General features: G+C 37.1%; 1 protein-coding gene across 1 annotated transcript; it reads left to right on the top strand.

The window, feature by feature from the left end:
* The first annotated feature begins 836 nt into the window (after positions 1 to 836).
* Positions 837 to 18,887, top strand: LOC137243157 (uncharacterized). Its single transcript, XM_067770505.1, has 4 exons — positions 837 to 986; positions 1,925 to 2,031; positions 4,485 to 5,186; positions 13,703 to 18,887. The coding sequence occupies exons 2-4, from the start codon at positions 1,952 to 1,954 to the stop codon at positions 17,295 to 17,297; spliced, it is 4,377 nt and encodes a 1,458-aa protein (XP_067626606.1). The 5' UTR covers positions 837 to 986; positions 1,925 to 1,951; the 3' UTR covers positions 17,298 to 18,887.
* Positions 18,888 to 21,678: the final 2,791 nt, after the last annotated feature.

Here is a 21,678-nt window from a genome sequence, read left to right as displayed (position 1 = left end):
ACTAATAAATAAATAAATAAATATTGTCAATTGAAATTTTGGAAGCGGTATTTGGGTTTTAGAATTGTCAAAGGGATTTTAAAACGGAAAATGGGTTTAAAAAAACGTAAGGGATTTTGGAAAACGAAATTATATTTTAGAAAATGTCTAAAATCCAATTTGTTTTTTTTTTTTATAATTCATCTGCGTTCTTTATTTCAAATTCATTTAAAAAACACAAATAGGGATTTAGAAAGAGTCAATTGAATAACAAGTAAATATGATTTCACCGTATTACAAAACCCGTTTTCTAAAATCCATTTGTTAATTCTAAAGCTCCAATGACGCTTTAAAATTTTAAATGACGTTTCTAAAATCCAACTGACGTCTGGAAAATCCAGTGGACAATTCTAAATTCCAATTAACGCTAAAAATTAACGCTTTCTAAAATACATCTGGATGTAATGTATTTCACGGCACACCCGTGTTGATCACATTGCTCAGATTGCACGACACGGACGAAAAACTTAGTATTCCTAAGTACCGTTCTACACCATACAATTCTTGAATTCAACTCTGTTGGCCATTCCCTTTTGTACTTTCTATTCTCGTTTACTTTTATTAATCTTTCTTGAAGGGAAGCGTGAAACAAAAAATGGCATACTAGCAGAGAGAGGAAGAGATAGCAAGAAAAAAAATTAAAAGTACGTACTCTGCCCTTCTATTCCTAACCCCTTCGCCTATGTTGTGGCTGAATCAAGAACGAAAAAAGCAACCTATTTCACCAAGTCACTGTTTATCGATAACAAAGGGATCATATCTTTTAACGTTTTTTTTTGGCTTATCGATGTGCAGTTCATTTAAAATTGAATATGTGGCATCTCCATGAGGACCAAAACATTGCTCAAAACAAATGAAACCACCTAAATCAGCGAAAACTAAATAAAATATTCCGTGAAAAGTTATATTATTGAATAATCAAATATATTAAAATTGCAATAAACATCGTAAGTACAGCAAGCGATACAGGTAATAGTCTAGTTGAGGGGTCGACTGCTAATACGCTACCAAAAATGTCGAGAGGTATCAAACGACGCGTCTTGACATCAGTATTAATAATCCGAAGGCGGAAAATAAAAATGTTAACTCGTTCAAAAGATATTAACGAAAACCCGAAAAAGACCCGCGGGTACCTCCGAAACCGGGGGTGGGATCCATAGTATTTTTGCGCAGAACACCTTTCTCAGTTGGCGGCCTTCGGCCGCGCTTATAAAAAATAACCCTGGGCTACGCATGCCAAGTCCGGGTGTGTGGTATAACCGTGGCTACCGCCACGGTGATGCACAGTTTTTTTTGTGAGTAAAAACACAGCAACAACCACATGAAAATCGCCAACTTCAACTGCAAATATCTCCGGACATAGATAAAATTTTTCTTTTCCGCCATCGGATTATTGTTCTCGAGATTAATACGCGTCTTTTGACACCTCTCTAGAAATTTTTGGTAGCGTATTAGCAGTCGACCCCTCAACTAGACTATTACCGCGTTACATAGTTTTGATTTACTAGAGCAGTTAAATTTTGGGTAATTCTATACGACAGCATGACTGCTAATACGCGTCCAAAAATATCGAGAGGCGTCAAACAATGCGTCTTGACATCAGTATTAATAATCCGAAAAAGGAAAATAAAAATTTTATCTCGTTCAAAAGATATTAACGAAAAACCGAAAAAAGACCCGCGGGTGGTATCCATCAACTCCGGTCAGAGATAAAATTGTTATTTTCCGGTTTCGGATTATTGTCGAGATTAATACGCGTCTTTTGACACCTCTCTCGATATTTTTGGGAGCGTATTAGCAGTCGACCCCTCAACTAGACTATTACCAAATTTTGTTTTTAAAATAATATTAATTAATGAATCTTTTATGAAACTTTGTCTTGTAGGAATAACAAGAGTGAGAATCGCTAACCATGCCCCATGTGCGTTTGTGCATTGCCGGTTGTCCACCGTATACTGGACGCGTTCACAATTTTCCTTCGGACCCAGACAGGTATGTACATACTCAATTTTAGGCATTTAAGATTAAAGATAAAGCTTGTTGGCACACAGTGTAGCCATCAACGCCGGCCGAACCGACAATCGAGGTGCCGCAAACGATATTAATATGCAAATTGAAGTCGAAATGTAGTCATTCATAGAAGGTCACTAGATAAAAGTGGAATGGAAAATTTAATTTTAGACAACACTATTATAGAATACGTTGACACGGCAAAAAATCTAGGTGTAGTTTTTAACAAAACCTTGACATGGAAAGATCACATCTTCCGCACAGTGGGAAAAGTGTATGGGATGCTTCGTACACTCTGGCTTACACAATATTTTACTCCGTTACATATTCATCTACTAATAGCAAAAGCGTACTTAATACCTACGCTCCTTTATGGTTGTGAGATTTACTCTAATTGTGACTATGTATGTAATAGGAAACTTAATGTTGTTTATAACAACATTGCTAGATACGTCTATGGGTTGAAAAGACTTGACCACGTCTCTCATCATGCTTGCAGGTTGCTAAACATTTCTTTCGATAACCTTATTAAACTTAAAACGCTCACTGCGCTACATAAATTAATATATATGAAGGAACCTGACTATCTGTATCGGAGGCTAAATTTTCTCCAGTCGTCTAGATCTGTTCTCCTTACCCAATTCAGACATCGTATGCTAATATCTGATCGCCAGTTCTTCATTACTTCCATACGTCTTTGGAACTCGCTCCCTTCTATTCTTAGGCTTATAAGCAATGCTCTGCTCTTCAATAAAGAATTAACAAGTTTCTATAATAACCTAGACAATTAAAATACTGATTTCTTCTAAGCAAATGTACTCTATCATTCGTTTATTTATTTATTATTTATTAAATATATTATTTATTGTAACCTTTTCTTAGCCATAATCATTAGCTTTAAGTTTCAAGTTTAAATTGTTCCTATTTTATGCCTTTTACCGACTAGCACTATAAAATAATGTTTGCCAAATTGTTGTGCTGGGATGAATTGCCTAATAAATACAAATACAAATACAAATATCCCTCATTGCCAATGTGTGATTTCGCATATACTTGCTTCTATACCTTATTGCGTGTAAAGATGGATGTAGTTTTGATAAGTTGGGCTCCACGTTCTAAATGTCAAGTACCCGAAACTTGCAGTTGAAATCAATCGCCCTTGTGAGACACGCGTCACTTTTGCACAAATTCGATCTGGATATTGTATTAGGTTAAACTCTTACATATCCAGAATGAACCGCGACATACTCAATGGTCCCGCTGGTGACGCGTCACCACATGACCAACCATCTTTTCAATTGTAATATGGAACCAACGCCTCTAACACCCATATCTCTTTGGACTCCCTTTAGCGGATGTTGATGACATTTTGCGAGGGATCGCACTGCTAAAACAACAACATGCAGTTTTGTGATGCTAATCAAGATATTTCCTCACAACGCTTTGGAGTACGGCTGGACTGTCACTGCTTTAGCCCTGCTTTTATTGAAGTCCAATGTTGCAGATATATCCTCTAGACCTATAACGAATACATTCGTCCATGAGATATATGGACACTGCCAAGTATTTTAACTCAGTTCCAGTATACAACAACGCTGGAAATCTCTCCTTGAAGGGTCGGCTATTCACCACAGATTGACCGAAATCTATGTGTGCGATTGTCAAATTTCCGTTGAATTAAGAAATTAGTCATCCAAGTGCAGAAAAATTCACAGGCGGTTGTTGTTTAGTTTCTACATATAGGCATTTCCTCCTCCACCAGAAAGAGAACCATTGTTTTCTACAGTCGGGCATTGTTATGTTGTTGTTGTAGAGATAGGGATACTCCCCGAAGGTTTTGGGGAGTGTTATCGATGTTGATGGTCCTTTGCCGGATATAGATCCAGTACCTTCCGGTAAGAAGGTAACAACCCCATTAAGGTAACGTTGCTAACATCTTATAAAGCAATTGACCAGGCACTCAAAGAGCGGACACTTGAGAGAGAAAAACTGCCACCGAGTGTCTCATTATGACACCTGAGTATCATTGTTGTTGCTGTATTAATGATAAAGACATTCCCCGAAAGTGTTGGGAAGTGTTATCGATTTTGATGGTCCTTATGTGGCAAAGCATTGTTAACACAACAACATCATGTGGGATCTAACGTCTTTTCCGATCCCTACTCCGCCAATCCTTTCCATTCAACTTATATTTGTCGGTCTCTTATCATTGGCTCGAAATACCCTTTGTACCCTCGAATGGAGTCATAACTGTCACACAATTGTCCTGTCGGTAACAAAAAAGTTCAAAACTTCAGAAAACACTGGCGTGCGAAAAATATAACCAGAACCTTGAGAAAGTTTCTGAAAAGTCGGTAGAAATAAACATATGTATTTCTTAAATTGACTATAACTATTTTGCAGCTTATAGGCATATACATCCATTTTTATTTCAGGCGGGATCTTTGGCTGAAACAATTTGGAAAATATCCCTGGGACGGCAAAAAAAAATATTTATTCGCTTGCCATCGGCATTTTAGTTCCCGCATGAGACTAGGTAGAAAAATACATAGTACAGCTTATCCAGACCAAAATTTGACACCATACAATCCAAAAGTACCATATAAATTTAAATCAGCACTACCTTATAAAAATCTTTTTATGGAATTGGAACTAAGAAAATCACCACTAATTGAATTTGCAACAGTACAATATAATGTTCCTGTAAATTCGTGGGCGGATGATGGTATCGAAGGCGAGGACATCATTGTAATTAATTCAACCAACGTTGCAAAATCGAAAGCAAACCAACTTCTACCTACACCAAAATGCTTATTGAAATGTACAGATGCTCGCGTTCTCTATAGATTTCCTACGAAGGAAGGTGATTTTGAACGTCGTAAACAATGGTTCTTTTTACTTGGTATGGACCCTAACATGTTTAAAAGCAATAATATTTACGTTTGTGATCGACATTTCGATGAAGATATGGTTGACCCTACAAAAGATCAGCAAACCGTATATCCAAATAAAAATTTACCACCACCACTACAAGATTCAATACCCGAAGATATGGAACAGCTGACAACATGTATACAAGAATGCGTAGATTATAAAAGAAAGTACAGTTTTCCGTCAGTTGAAACTGATCTCCCTAGGTAAGATATTTTATTGCGTATGGCTTAACAAATTGGTATAGCGAATCCTATAAAGAGCAGGTTAGGCTTAGAGTATACCGCGGCAGGTATGCCTGTCGTAAGAGGCCGCAAAAATACCAAATTTATTCAAGGGGTTGTATACCGCAAACCTTTCAACCAACGCAACTTATGGCTTCTACCCAATTTTCAACCTCACCTATCCGTGGCGAGATGGTGAGGCTAGTTAGTACCTTAATGGCATTTATTACCGGAACCTACCGGATCTGCATCCGACAAGGACCATCAGCATCGATAACAATCCCCCAAAACTTTCGTGTGTTCGAGCCACCAAATATCTACAGCAATATTGCTACAGGGCTGCTTGTTGATCGTATGTTGCTTATACTGAAGCTGATAATGTTTTGCAATAGCGGAATTATAGTTTTTAATTTTCGTAAGATTTGCTAGTACTGATCAATAGATTGTCACTATTTCATTCAACGAACGTGCGACATTGCATTGAGACTTCGCGCATAATGACACTTGCGTAAATACCAAACCCCTGTGTTGATGATGTCAAATGTACTTATACTTTGAAATATTTTATAGATCATAAGAACTTAGCATATAATTTCCTTTATTTGAATTTCGTGTCAATGTACTGTCATATTTTTTTCTACTTCTGATAGCATGGCGGAACGATACAAGGTGGCAGCATGGTGACATACCTACAAACATAAATAAAAGCTCCATGTACTTTGTTTTTGTAAATTCGATGGACAAATGTCAAAAGCGTACTGCGCCGGAAGTTGATGCATCACATCAAATAAAAAAAGTTTATAATCAGCTGTTCCATGCTGCCACCATGTATCGTTCTGCCATGGCTGATAGTTTGTACGAATTTAATTTGGAATGAATCGTTGGTCGTCAGCCGGACAAACTACAGCAAAATAAACCGTTCGTAACTATTTCGTTTTTAAACCGATTTTGCCTTTTAGTTATTAATTCGGACTTTTAAACGCGTTAAATCTGCTAAACCCGTCCAGCGATTACAATTTTTTTTTTGGAATTTATTGTTTTATTTTTATTTTTTTGCATATTTTATTTTTATATATATTTTTTTTTGGATTTTACGTTGACTTGTTATATGTTAATACAGCTTTTGTTAGCGCAAAATCTGTTTTCTCTTCTTTCTCTTCTATTCATCTTCTTCAGACGATTTACTCTGTATAAGACTCGACACTGTCATCTCATAAACACACCTTTTTTGCTGTTCATCACTGCATTATTAGCAATTTTATGTTGAAACCCATTTGCTTTCAACAACAATATCATCTTACGAGGGCATCCTTCTAGTACCCGAAAGAATGCCCTCTACCTTTCACACATTATCTCAAATACTGGGTACTCAGTTCTATATCTGTTATCTATCTCTAGGCTTGTCCTTGATGGGAGCCGCCAACCTATTCAAAGTATTTCATCATATTCATCTACAATGTCTCCCAATTTTTTACGATTTCTTTAAATTCTTGCATTTTCATATAGTTTCTTAGATTTCCAGTTTTCTTACGATATCTACTACGAGTGCAAACGTCTTCTCGACGCGACAGTTGCTAACAGGTGGGCTGAAGTAAAATCGCATCACCCTTGTTTCGCATGTATTAATGTAGGTCATTCCTCTCGAGAATGCAGACAACGGAAGGTTTGTGGCATCGATGGATGTAAACGCATGCACAAGAAATTGCTTCATGAAACCCAGTCAGTAAATGCGCCAGTTCAATCATCGTCGTCCTCAAAGAACTTCGTTCGTTCCAAATCATCTCAGCCATCGCCGCCAACACAAGGTAATGATCCAGGAGCTTCAGTGCTTAGCTGCGCCGCCGATTCGAGAGAAGGTAAGCTGTTGTTCCGTATTCTCCCAGTGACAGTATACGGAAAGCAACAAAACGTAAACACGTACGCTCTGCTGGACGAAGGTTCATCCATAACCATGCTTGACAACACCCTAGCTGAAGAACTGAATTTGCGTGGACAACCCCACCAACTCAACGTCCAGTTGTTCGGTGGTCATGCGGTGCAGGAACCAACTTCTTTGGTTAACATTAGTGTCAGTGGTGCAGGTATGTCAAAGAAACACAAATTCAAGAATGTGTACGTTGTTAAGAATCTTCAATTGACATCACAAAGTCTTAGTCGTTCCGACTTAATGTGCGATGAAGAACAAGTGCGTCAGTTACCACTGCAGCCACAATCCAGTATAGTGCCGAGACTACTTATAGGAATTGACAATTGTCACTTGGGTATTGCATCCCAAACCTTTGCGATGCGTAAGAATGGTCCGTATGCCGCCAATACAGAATTGGGTTGGGTAGTGTTTGGGCCATCAAATAACACTATACCTAAGCCATCTACATGCCTTTTGATGAATAGCAAGACTGATGAAGATCTCCACAAGATGGTAGCCGACTTCTTCGATACTGAAAGTTTCGGTGTGAGAGCTGCGAAGCGTATTGAAGGTGACGAAGATATACGCGCAAGGAGCATTTTGCATTCGACGACCCACCGTGTTGGTGCAAGCTTCGAGACGGCACTACTGTGGAAAGACGACAACATGCATCTGCCAGACAGTTATGATATGGAATTAAGGAGACTAGTAAGCGTGGAGAAACGAATGAACCGCGAACCTAGCTTGGCCGCAGCACACAAACTCATGATTGAATCTTACGTCGAAAAAGGTTATGCACGTAAGCTTGAACATCCTGAAGAAAATCTCACAACACCGCGCACCTGGTATCTACCACACTTTCCAGTGACGAACCCTAACAAACCAAACAAGTTAAGAATTGTTTTTGACGCTGCCGCTGAAGTTAAAGGTGTTTCGCTAAATCATTGTTTGCCAACACAAGAATACAGACCATTGCCATCAATTCTTTTCCATTTCCGTGAAGGAGCGGTGCGCGTTTGCGGTGATATTAAGGAAATGTTTCACCAGGTGTTGGTACGTCCAGAAGGCAGACAATCCCAGAAGTTCCTGTGGACCTAGGTAGACAACCAGACACGTATGAAATGTGTGTGATGACGTTTAGAGCGGCGTGCTCGCCATGTGTCGCGCATTACGTCAAAATTCGAAACGCCTTGGAACATCGCAATGAAAATCCATGCACAGCCCGTGCAGTTGAAGCCATTTTGGAGTACCATTACGTTGATGATTTCGTCGACAGTTTTGACACGACAGAAACAGCTATCGCAGTTTGAAGCCAAGTGAAGTCCATACAAATGGATGCCGGTTTGGAGCTCCGTAATTTCACGTCTAGCTCATCGGAAGTTCTCGCTGCTTTGGATGGCATTGATGTCACAAAAATTCTCGTAAAGAAGGAAGGTCTAGCATTAGAAAAGGTCCTGGGTCTGTACTGGCAGCCAAATTTAGACTGTTTCAAATTTAACTTGAAGTTCCACAATGTCAGTGAGATCGTACTTGAAGGAGGGAAGGTAGGTCGCCAAGAGGGAACTACTAAGTGTGGTAATGTCAGTTTTTGACCCACTGGGATTTATCGCGCATTTCGTAATTGGCGCAAAGCTTCTCATGCGTGAGGCGTGGCGTCAAGAAGCCTGCTGGGACGAGCCGTTGCTCGACTACGTTGTCGAGTTGTGGGAAAGATGGCGCTAGCAACTTTCATCAGTTAACCAATATGCCATTCCTCGCTATTATTTTCATGGAGGTAAGCCTGAAAAATTACAATTGCATATATTTGTGGATGCAAGCGAGAACGCATTTGCTGCTGTTGCCTATTGTAGGTATACAAACGCCCGGGAAGAAGTTGGAGTCAGTTTCATCAGCGCTAAATCCAAGTGCGCACCACTAAAGCCTCTCACGGTGCCGCGACTATAACTGCAAGCTGCTATATTGGGAACACGAATTATGCAAACAGTGATCGAGGAGCACAGCGTAACCATCGACAAGTGTGTCCTCTGGAGTGACTCCAAAACCGTCTAAAATTGGATACGAAGCAAACACCGAAGATACAAACCATTCGTGCAACATAGGATTTCAGGGACTCTTGCCTCCACTAAAGTATCCAATTGGCAATGGATCCCTACTGCCGATAATGTGGCCGACGAAGCTGCACGTACCAACAACAAAATTGAGTTTTCCACGACAAGCCGTTGGGTTAATGGTCCGATTTTCCTGCGCCAGCCTGAGAATACCTGGCCATCCGAAGACATTTCTGCTATTGAACTCGATGAACCAGATGAGGAGATGCGATCGCAATACACTTTTAACATCATAAATTGTGACTTCATAAGTTTTGATCGTTTTTCGTCTCTCAACAGGTTTTTAAGAACCACAGCCTGGGTAATCCTATTTTCTAAAAGATGTCGACGACAAGTTCCAATTTTGAGTAACTGCTACGGATTGACTGCCAGTGATCTGTAAGCAGGGAAACCCTTCTATGTCGTATTTTCCAAAACGAGGCATTCAATACCGAAATTGTTGAATTTCGTAAAATTTCAATGCGTCAACAATGGCGTATTGCTAGTCAACTCCGCGACAATTTCTGGAATCGCTGGATATCCGAGTATTTTCCCACATTGACACGTCGCGTGAATTGGTGCCAGCGGACTAATCCTCTCAAAAAAGGTGATCTGGTATTTCTATGTGATCCGAACATGCCACGAAGGAAATGGTGCCGTGGTGTAGTGGAGGAAGTATATCCTGGCCACGATGGTGAGATACGACAAGTCGACGTACGAACGAATACAGGAGTTAAACGGCGAGCTGTGTTAAGTTGGCCGTTTCTTGTAATTAGTGAATCCAGTTGATTCACGGGGGTGGGAATGTCGTTGATGAGATACTTTGTCAAATGTACTTAAGAACTTAGCATATAATTTCCTTTATTTGAATTTCGTGTCAATGTACTGTCATATTTTTTTCTACTGCTGATAGTTTGTACGAATTTAATTTGGAATGTTGGTCGTCAGCCGGACAAACTACAGCAGAATAAGCCATTCGTAACTATTTCGTTTTTAAACCGATTTTGCCTTTTAGTTATTAGTTCGGACTTTTAAACGCGTTAAATCTGCTAAACCCGTCCAGCGATTACACCCTGTTACATAGATACATATGTAGATCCGAGGAAGAGGGTTACTATAAATTTCGGGTCATATACATATCATATCATATACATAGTTCTTTGAAGTCGTCTAGAGATATTATAAGAGATTTCGCCGTTTCTCTAGGATACTACACAAAGGGAGGATTAGATGAGTTGGTTTAATGTTGTCAATGGGTTGCCTGCCGGTCAGTTTGCGAAGTATTTGCAGCTGTATGTAACTGTCGAAATCCTGTGTATTTTGTTTTTGTAAAAATATGGAGTTATTTCAAAATCGTCCTGCGCCGGCGGTCACCTGTTCCTGGGTCCGTCCAAAATCTTGGAGCTCTAATAATGAAGCCAAAATTTTCGTCAATCCTGATATTCACGGGCAGTTTGAAATTTATCAATCAGGCAGAAAGGACATTGTAAGACATGTACTATTAGACAAGATTCTGATCTAGGCTAGGTATTTATGGGGTTGAGATAAGTCTTATGCAACTTCAATTCAGCGGCAAATTTTCTCTGAATTTTGACGTATTCTTTCTCGGCAGAAACAAGTTTGATGGAATATGTACTCAAAGTTCGCATTGATATTTGACAATTTTTTTTTTTTGATATAGTATATGTTTTAGATTTTCATGCATAGAAAAAAAATCTTCACATATTTAATGGAACAAATCTAAAACACCCACTAAAAAGAAATTGTTAAAAATCAATTTTAAGATACCTTTTAACTTGTAATTTGTTGGCCTGAAATTAACTGATTTTTTCCTAAAATTTTCTCAATTTTTCGCGAAAATGTTTTTCAGATTAGATAGCATAGTTTCAGCTACAAAATTCAGAAAAGTTTTTCTTAAAATGAGGGCCTTTCCGTAACTCGCAAGTCGACACTCGTCCGCTCGATAGTTCAGTGCGATATCAAAAATTTAGCCTACGAATATTAGAACATATCCGCCGTAGGTATGCCTGTCGTAAGAGGCGACTAAAATACCAAATTGATTCAAGGGGATGTGTAGCGTAACCCTCTCAACGGGTTGCCAGCGCAATATATAGCTTCTCCAACCCAATTGTCAACCTCACCTACCCGTGGCGAATCCTCTTTCTTTAACAGCCGAGGCTCTGGCGACCCCAAGTTCCTCATGGAACTAGGGGGTGGGGTGGGCAGGATGATCTAGAAAGTGTAAATTGGTTAGTTATTTCAATTATTTTATACGATGTTTAATGATTAAGTTGAAACACGACTTTTCTAGTCTTTAGATTTACCGGAAGTGCCGGCCACCATATTTATTTTCAAGGTTGCCCTCTATTTTCATATCGATAGTTTTACAATATTTTCATTAGGGTTTCTTAACTTCTAATAACTTAAGCTACATGTACATAATGGGTTTACAACTCGGCCAATCTGCCAACAGATCGGCCTCAGTCGTAGATATATTTACTTTTTTTTTCTTTACATACGCATGTCTAACTAATTTCTAAAGGATCTACTTCAGAACCTCCATCCTTAAAGTTATTAGGTTTTTCTAGCCACCGTTGGATGCGGTGATCTTCCACAACCCCGTCATATGGTAACTGTGTCAACTGACAGTTCTCAATATCGCGGACGACATATCGATCATTCCCTTAACAGAAAAATTCTAAATATTCTCGCGGATTTTTTTATTCCCGCGGAAAAATTCCTCCAATTCTGTGCTCCTAGGGAGAACAATAATTGGGGAATAGGAATTTCGAATTTTCGAAGTCAGCTGTTTTGTCAATTGAAATTTTAACAGTATTTATTGCATTTCATGTGGTATTCACTGAAATGAGTAATGAATTGGTGCCACAGCAACATCAACAGCGGAACATAAGAAGAAGACGACCGCATACACAAATCTGCGGAGTTGCCTGCTTTCATTCAGCAAAGCAATTTTCTTCCGGCCAAGTTGAGTTGAATTCGTCCTTCGTCATATGCCAAAATCTATTTAAGCCTCATTAAAAATCCTTGCGCAATTTCTGGATGGCTGCATCAAATATGTATACCACGAGCTCTACCGTTGCTTATGATATAATTTTCGATTTAAAATAAAGAATATTGTGGTTGTTGTTGTTTTTGTTGTATTAACAGTGAGAATATTGTGGTAGAATGTACATACATATTTTAGCACAAATTTGTACAAATAAGTGTTCTTTCTTAAAAGAACCAATTTCCTTTAACTATTTTGATGCATTCCCTTTAATTTAACAAGTGAAAAAACTCCACAAGGAATTTTTATTTAGAATACGAGGAATGGGAGAAGGGAAAAAACTAGCACGGAATTTTTGTTTAGAATTGGGCCGTAAGACTTCATGAATAGCGTACGGTCCCTTGTATTTAGGTATACATTTCTTATTGACTCCGACAGTCGTATCTATATTTCTTATCATCACATAATCGCCTACCTCATATTTCTTATAATTAGTTCCATCCTCGAGCTGTCGTTTCGAGTCGTAATCCTGTCTAGCTTTGATAGCGGCTGATGCTTGTGCACGGATGGATGCTAAATTTCGATCATCATCAGGACATAACTTTTCTTGAAAATATTCAGTAAACTCATCGACTATACAACCCCGTTGTTCAACTTCAAACAAAAGTCGGCTAGGAGTATCTCGACACGTGCTATGTACGGAATTATTCACAGCATATTCTACTTCTTGTAACTTCTTACACCAGTCGGCATGGTTAATCGGATCGGTAATTTTACCTAACATCGTCTTGAGGGTTTTATTAACCCGCTCCACTTGGCCATTCGCTTGAGGAGAGGCGGTGGCTACTTTCACGTGAGCAATATTTTGCTTAGACATAAAATCACTAAACTCTAGGGATGTAAAGCACGTACCACGATCAATAATGATCCGTCTAGGTCGGCTATAATAGCTGAAATATTTTTCGAGGGCACAAGTTACTTCTCGTGTGCTGGTTGAATTAGTTGGGTACAGTTTCACAAACTTGGTAAAAGCGTCGACCACAACTAGAATATGTTTTCGTTTTGAATTTATAGACGGCAGGGGACCGAAGTGGTCAATATGGAGCGTATCGAACGGCAAGGGAGATTTAGGGATGGGATATAAATTCCTCACCTTTGAGCGAGGAGGGGTAGCATACATAAATCACTTTAAGCAAAATCGGATAAATATTTCTACCTTCGTTCGCATATTGGGAAACCAGTAATACGTTAGTAGCTTCTCAATATTCTTATCGACTGACTGGTGACCTAATTTTTCGTAAATCAGCCGTATTATATTAGATTTCATTTCGCCCGGAATAAACAACATTTTCCTTCCATTAGGCTTGCATTTGTATACAAGGCCGTCAATCAGCTCCCCTTAATCTGACCTAAAATTATATAAAAATAACCTATAGAAGATATCTAAGCCCATACAACTGAGCTTATGTAATAAAAAATTCTAATTTCTCGTTTTTAGGCGTAGAAGGTGGCTTATAAAATTTGGGCGTGAACCGGAATTTTACAATCATGACGTCTATGCCTGCGACCGTCATTTTAGTGATGCAATGCGAATTGAACGTTTTTTGACACCATCTGCCATACCAGATCAAAATATAAAACCATACATAGGGAAATTGCAATATGGATACACACAAAATGGCAGAAAAATAACAGAAGCCGAACGGGCTAAAATTAAAGAAGAAATAAACAAAAATATAGCATTACAAAGAGAGCAGTTTAAAAAACAGCAAAAGCAAAAAGCAATGTTAAGCGCAATCGCCCAGGAAAAGCAACCACAAATATCTATCGTTAAAGATCGCGATATACTCGACAGTTTGAATTCAACGGTAATAAAATCAAATGAACCATCTGAACCTCTGAGTTATGTCAAATTGAATACACTTGGTATATTTATACCCAGCTGTAATGGTTACATTGAATCGCTCAGCAAAATTTTATCGGCAAAAGATCCATTAGATCTTGATAACCAAATACCGCTTGATTTTATAGAACCAATCGAACCAAAATTGGATTTGAAGGTCTATCATATAGAAAAAAGTGACTATGACTTTGAAGAAGAAGAAGAAAATGTATGCAATGAAGATACCTATGAAGATTTTGATTGGGGTGGATATGAGATTGATGAGGAGGAAAGTCGAAGAGATGCGATGATAGCTAGACCAACAAGAAGTCTAACACCAATAGAAGATTTTCTAGGCAATCCTGAAAATAGTGATAAATGGAACCATTACGCGCATCAAACCACAAAAGATGATTTTTGTATTACAGATGGAAACGTTGTGCAATACGAAGAAGCAACTACAACAGACTACTACGATAACAATAAGAACTTGAGCTATAACACAGAGAGTAGTGGCTTTGAAGATTTGAGTGCATCGCGAATAATACTAAAGCCTCAGAAAGCTGCAATAACAGAGCATAATGCAATTGGGAATAAAGGCGAAATGGCAAATAAAACTACGCATAACAGTTTTACTACTTATTATTTAAACCACTTGAAGGAGATAAAACAGAATCAACAAACTGTAAAAAAGCGATCTTTGGGATTTCCGTATGTTGGTAGAAAAGAAGAAACTAATGTAGGTAAAAAATTGAAACTTGCACCACAGGCAATTGAAACTAGCCGTCTAAACCATGCTGCAGCGAATATAGATCGCTACAAAAGTATAGGGAATCTCAGTCAGTATGAGAAGAGAAGTGTTGGTAATTATATTATTGAAGAGGAGAAACTGGAAAGTGCGCACGTGCAAAAAGATATAATACAAGTGGAAGAAGAAGACACATTGGAAGTGCTTTTAAAAAAATGTTACGCCTTAACCGAGAGAAATGCAAATAAGAAAATAAAAAATCTGGGGAACAAAATATCAACAAGAGTTGAGCCCAACGCAACACGTGTTACCTTAAACTGTGAAAACTTGATAGCGACCGCAAAACCTACTACTAGAGCAGCGCCAGAAGTTAAACTTATCACAAGTGAAAACCCCAAAAAAACTGAGCCCAACGCCACACGTGTTACCTTAAACTGTGAAAACTTGATAGCGACCGCAAAATCTACTACTAGAGCAGCGCCAGAAGTTGAACTTATCACAAGTGAAAACCCCCAAAAAACTGAGCCCAACGCCACACGTGTTACCTTAAACTGTGAAAACTTGATAGCGACCGCAAAACCTACTACTAGAGCAGCGCCAGAAGTTAATCTTATCAAAAGTGAAAACCCCCAAAAAACTGAAATTACATGCACTCTACCGAAAAGTAAAATTATTGAGGTTGTGGGATGTACGGCACCTGATAAGCACCCAAATCTTTTCACAAATACGAAAGTAGTAAAAAATATCACAAATTTACTTGGTAGAAAACCGCTAGACCCGCTTACAAATTCTGTCGCATATGGTACGAGTTGGCAGCAAGTTGTCGATTTAGTACAAAAAATGCCAAAAGAAACAACAGCTGGTGATAATATGCTAACAGATGCTGTACTCAGCGGCACAAGTTGGCAGCAGGTACGCGAAATAATTGAGAAACAACACCAGAATTCGAATATGTCAAAAGCTGTATACAAAATTTTAAATGAAGCTGAGGCAAATGCGCCGAAATTAGCTGATGTGAGTAACGTCAAACCTGTAAAGCTTGAAGTAAGTAGAACGGAAGAATCTAAGTTGGAGAAAATCAGTGACGAACTAAGTAAATCACAAGCAAAAGAAGCGGAAGTTAGTTCGTTAGAGAATGTAAGCGGCGATCATAGTATACACGAATCAAAGGATACACCAAAGCGTAGTGCTGAAGAAGAAAGCGTAGTTATTGGAAACCAAGAAACAAATAAGGCACAAGAAAATAAAGATAAGGCCGCAATATCTACGAAACTCGAATCCCCTAAGCCAGATGAAAATAAATCAGCCTTAGTTGCAAGCACAACTCAAACAACAAAAGGAATAGTTAATGCAATAAAAGATCCAAAGATGCCAGTGGTGCTTGTTAAAGTAGGCGAAACGTTTCTTTTGATAAATCGTAATGTTGAATTAGAAAAGAAAAATGTAAATGCAGCACAGAAGGCTCGAGAACTAATTAACGCAAACCAAATGGCAGCAACAACAAAGCCAAGCAATGAAATATTAAATGAAATTGCAGTAGCAACATCAACAACAAAAGGTTCAACCATAACAAATACAAATGTTGATAGAATCACACCAAAAGCTTCTCTAACAACTGGTTTAGCTAGTGAAAAGTCTAGCTCTGCTGCATCGTTATCCAAACCAGTTAACAATTTATCGAACTTGAAAACGCAAGATCTAGATGAAATATTGTGCGATGATGATGAGTGGCAGAAAAAAGTTAATGATGATCTGCTTGAGGAACAACTCGATGAAAGCTTGCCTAACGATATTGAAAATACCGAACAGCTATGGGATAGCTCACTTAATGACGATGTAAAGGCAGCCCAAGGAAGCTTGTTTGATGATGCGTTGACGAAAGAAGCTGAAAATAAAATCAAAGCTAAGCACAACGAATCGCAATCCGAAGGAATTGCCAAAAGTGATGTAATAGAACCACAGGCAGAAAACTTGAATGGATCATCTACACCCAATATAACTTCTCAGGATTCCGCTGGATTATCAACCGATGTACCCGCATGCGTCATGAATTGCCAAAACTTTGAAACTTTATTCGCCTTTCCCTCACGCGTGGAAGCTATGCTACGACGTCACTTTTGGTTCCTTCAAGTTGGTTTGGATTTAAATATTGACTGGTATAAAACGCTGTACATTTGTAACAATCATTTCGATAGAAATATGTTCATTAACGCGAATATGTTAAATCAATGTGCATATCCCAGTGAAAACCTAAAAGATCCTACGCATACTACAACTCATAAAAGCATCGCCATACAAACCATTAAGCGAGATAGACCTGATTTGTCCACCCAATTTGAAGAGTGGCAAAATTTAGAACACGAAGCAGATACCGAGATTACGCGCCTTAAACTTTTGATACGACTAAAACAAGAAGCGGCACGTATATTGAGCGAGTTAAATAGTGGTGATGAAATTTCGTAAATTATATATTACGGATGTAAGACACACGATTCCTTTTCTATATATATTCCGTCTTAGGGTAATTCATATATGTAATACACCTATATTGCTAATAGAAAATGCTCGCAGTGTTTTCAATTCGAAATCAAAACAAGACAGACTATAAAATTTTTGTGATTGTAGCAGCAAGAAAAAATGTAAATTTAGGTACATTCGATTATTGAATACAAAAACGTTTAAACAGCAATATTTTGACACTCTGATGTTTGGGAATGTACCTAGACTTTTGTAGCAATATAGGAGTATAACATATATGGGGTAATCATTTCATTAAAAAAAAAATTAAGAAATTGTTTCTATGAACCTTAAGTTCATTTCAAGTTTATACCGTTTTCACACAGAAACTTATATCGAATTACAATTCTATTTAATGAAATAATTAACTTTCACTTTTCATACAAGCCCTTTTGTTTCATTAAGCGAACATCTGTCAGTAGCCCCAACAAAAATATTTCGTTTTTACAAAAAATAGTTAAAATGGAAATCAGCCGCTTCCTTCTTAACTATGAGTACAATCAAAATAAAACGCAACTACCCATAAATGCTGCACCTACCCATGGCGGAACGATACAAGGTGGCAGCATGGTGACATACGTACAAACATAAATCAAATTTCCATGTACTTTGTTTTTGTAAATTCGATGGACAAATGTAAAAATCGTACTGCGCCGGAAGTTGATGTATCAAATCAAATAAAAAAAGTTTATAATCAGCTGTCCCATGCTGCCACCTTGTATCGTTCCGCCATGCACCTACCCAAATATGTGCCTATTTTCGAAAAAGCATTATTTTTTTTGCAGCAAATGCAGCGAAAATAAAATTTTGAATTTTTTCCTGTTTTTATATGTTTCGTAAATTATTATAAATGCCTTATAAAGTGTGTAAACGTATAAATTTATCTAGTGCGTAAACGAGCTGTCAAATTTACGCGCACATTTCATTGTGTAAACGCGGTAAACTCAAAGGAATGCAACCTTGCAGACATTACAGCAGACATTTCCATCAGAAATCTCCAACATCAGCAAGTGAAGGCGTTTTAGTTTTTATTTTTCACTTAATCTTGTCATTTTTTAATTTGTATAATAATCAAAAAAATTTTGTTTGGCAATAATACAGCTGATAAACAATCAAGTTTATCAAAAGTATTACTAGGTGCGTTCATATAACCGCGTGTGTAAATGGATATAATTTTACACCTTATAAGTTTATATGCTTTCATGAGTCCCCCTATTGAAAATAATTTATTTTTGATTGTCATTTGTTACATTGACAATAAATTTCGAAGCACTAACCAAACCGACTGGATTTTTCACTCGATTAGGAATTCAATAAAACAATAATGAGGTAATTAAGATTTTGTATTTTGTATGGAAGATTGCGTTCAATTAGAGCTTTAATGTAGAAAACTTGACTAATTATTTCATTAAACCTCTGTGTGAAATTGGCATTAGGTTATTGCTAAACTATTTTAAGTTATATAAACTTCTTAATTACTACACATAAATGTTTATCAACTTTTTAATTAATAAAATGTTTTTAAATAATACTCAAGCTTTAACCGTCAATGATTGTTCTTTGGCCCCAAGCAATAACTAACTTTGTTTTTCAACTTAGGAATTTTCAAATGTCAACATACATAATGAGCATAATGAAGGGAATAAAATTAAATCATTTACATAAGCCGAAAAATTTCTCCTAATAATGGCTAATAAGCCAGACTCGGATATTCAGTCGGATATGTATGTGCGTTCAGAACTCATTTCCATTAGTGAAAAGAGCAAGAAGACAAACTACCGCAAGAAAAAATTAGAAGTGAAAAATGAATATAAATATTGTGACGAATATTCACATCACTAAGTGATACTAGCATCCCTAATCCGATAATAAGCAGCCACTTGTATGTATGTACGTAAACAAATCAATCATCATTTACACATGTACATTAGACTGGGTTGGTCCCCATACAAAAAAAAAAAAAGTTGCTAATGTCCGCCCCTAAATTTAAAGATTATGTTTAGAGGGTTTCGGAATAATTTTTTTTTATTTTTTTTGATCCTTCGAAATACAGCCGAAAATGTTTTTTCGTTGTAATTTGGTTATTTGACGTCCGATTTTTAAAATTGATATGTCATTATTTTTGCCTTGAGAAGCTTCACATTTGCGTTTAATGTCCTTTTAAGCTATGAAGTCGTTTTCACATGATTAGGTTAGCTAACAAAATTTTACGCCCCCTAATGTATGTTTTTTTCCTTACCAAACGAAAGTACTTAAAAATTCAAGAAAATGTTGCTTTGAAACCATATTACTAAAATAATAAACAAAAAAGTTATAGCACTTTCAATATTTATTACAACTGTTATTTTACCTGATTCTTATTATACTTAGACCTGAAACTCATGATATTTTTGGAGGAAAAATTGCAGGGTTTGTATTGAAAAGTTAATAAAGATATGCCAAATATTATGAATAGCAGAAGTCAAAGTAAATAAGTGAGTCAAACCTGTTGTTTCGTATTTATAATAATAACGCTATGCGACAAAATCAACTTTTTTTCTGGGTATTGGACAAACCCCACTTTTTTGTAGAGATTGAGGCTTAAGTAAACAAAGTACTATCTCCGTTTTTCAAACTTAGCCTCCATAAAATAGATATCGGCTTACGAAGTTCGAAGTTCGATATTCATTTCGAAATTTTATTTTTTTGTTAACGCGTTCAGCAAGAATACAACATATACATATGTTAGAAAATGTTTATATGCACATTTGGGTATTTATATTACAGCGTTTAACGCGTTCAAGGACAATCAAAATTTTAAGGAGCGGCAAAAACAGACAGGAATTCGTTTTTGAATCTGGTCACTAGTTCCACTAGAATTTTGTTAAGTTTAAAATGGATTGCTTGAAACTTTATTTTATGACATTTTCTTCCAAAGTTTTCAATTAAGTTAACATTAACCTTAAATAACTTTTGAATCGTCAGACTTCGTAAAAAATGTTGACAATGACATGTAAAAATATTTTTTTAATGGTGTCCAAGTAGATGTTTATACAAGCGATGAGCGTACACATTTTTTTTTTATTTTACTTTCGAATAATACTATTATAATAGATAAATAGTACTATTCGAATAATAAGGAAACGTATTCGAACAAACGAATAAAAAGTTCGAATTATTTTAAACGAATAAATTTATTCGCTTATTCGAATAACGTTTATTCGAATATGATTCGAAAATAATCCCACCACTACTCAGCTTAGACCACCTTTACATTTGCCTTAATCTATAATAAATCGTCTACGCGTTTACATATGTATGTTCCATCCCTGGGAACAAGATTATTTTCTGCAGAGACGTAAATTTATAGAGAATCGCCAACGACGGGCAGCAATAGAAATTGTCAAACTGGCGATAATTAATTCACCACATCACCTACTTGAAGGTTGGGAAAAAACGCATTGTAGTCGTTAAAATTTCACAAAAAAATTATTAAAAACGTTAAAAAATAGTTAAATTGTGGTTATTATAGCAAAATAAAATTTTTCTAGCTTTGGAATTGACGAATTTCATGCCACATTTCCCCAATGGGAAACTACATATCCGCGATTTGATGATTTACTCTGTCCCGCTACTCTTCTTTTGTGTACCGATAAATTCCAATTTTTGCCTTGCAGGGCCAATAATGGAACTATACCAAATTGTAGGTGAATATACACGTACGTACCCATATATCATTAACGGTTAAGTCGGCACGTGGGTTAACCGGTTTATTGATAACTGATGTCAAGCCAAATGACAAAGTTTATTGTTTTTGAAGCATGTAGCTACCCACTCGTAGATTAATCAATAATTTTTTATCAGTCCCATCATTAACATGTTTACCTTTTTAAAAATGTCGCCAAACAATCATTAGTATGTTCCATCGTTAACCTTCAAGGCGAAAATTGGAATTTATCGGTTCACAAATGATCCAACACCCAAATTGCCCTAAATCTCTTGAATCAAGCAAGATTTTCTAAACTTTTTTCCGTGTGATATATCTACCTACTTTTAGATTAAGGCACAATGTGATTTAAGGTTCCATCACTAATAGTTCAATTTCTACGTGCGATTTATCGGTTGATCAATCAGTGCTGACTACCGACTGATTTTTGTGTATATCTCTTGAACAAAGCATAATTCAAAGGTTTTTATTTGCATTCATATAGCTACCTAACGTAGATTGATCCACAATTTGTTTCAAGGTTCTACCCTTAACGGTTAAGTTGCTAAGTGGATTAATCGGTGTATCGATAACTACTGTTCCTTTGTGTATATTTCTTGAACCAAGCCAAATGACAAAGTT

This window comes from Eurosta solidaginis, chromosome 3 (genome assembly GCF_040869045.1).
Source record: "Eurosta solidaginis isolate ZX-2024a chromosome 3, ASM4086904v1, whole genome shotgun sequence".
Taxonomy (NCBI): domain Eukaryota; kingdom Metazoa; phylum Arthropoda; class Insecta; order Diptera; family Tephritidae; genus Eurosta; species Eurosta solidaginis.
This window is presented reverse-complemented; position numbering and strand designations above follow the sequence as displayed.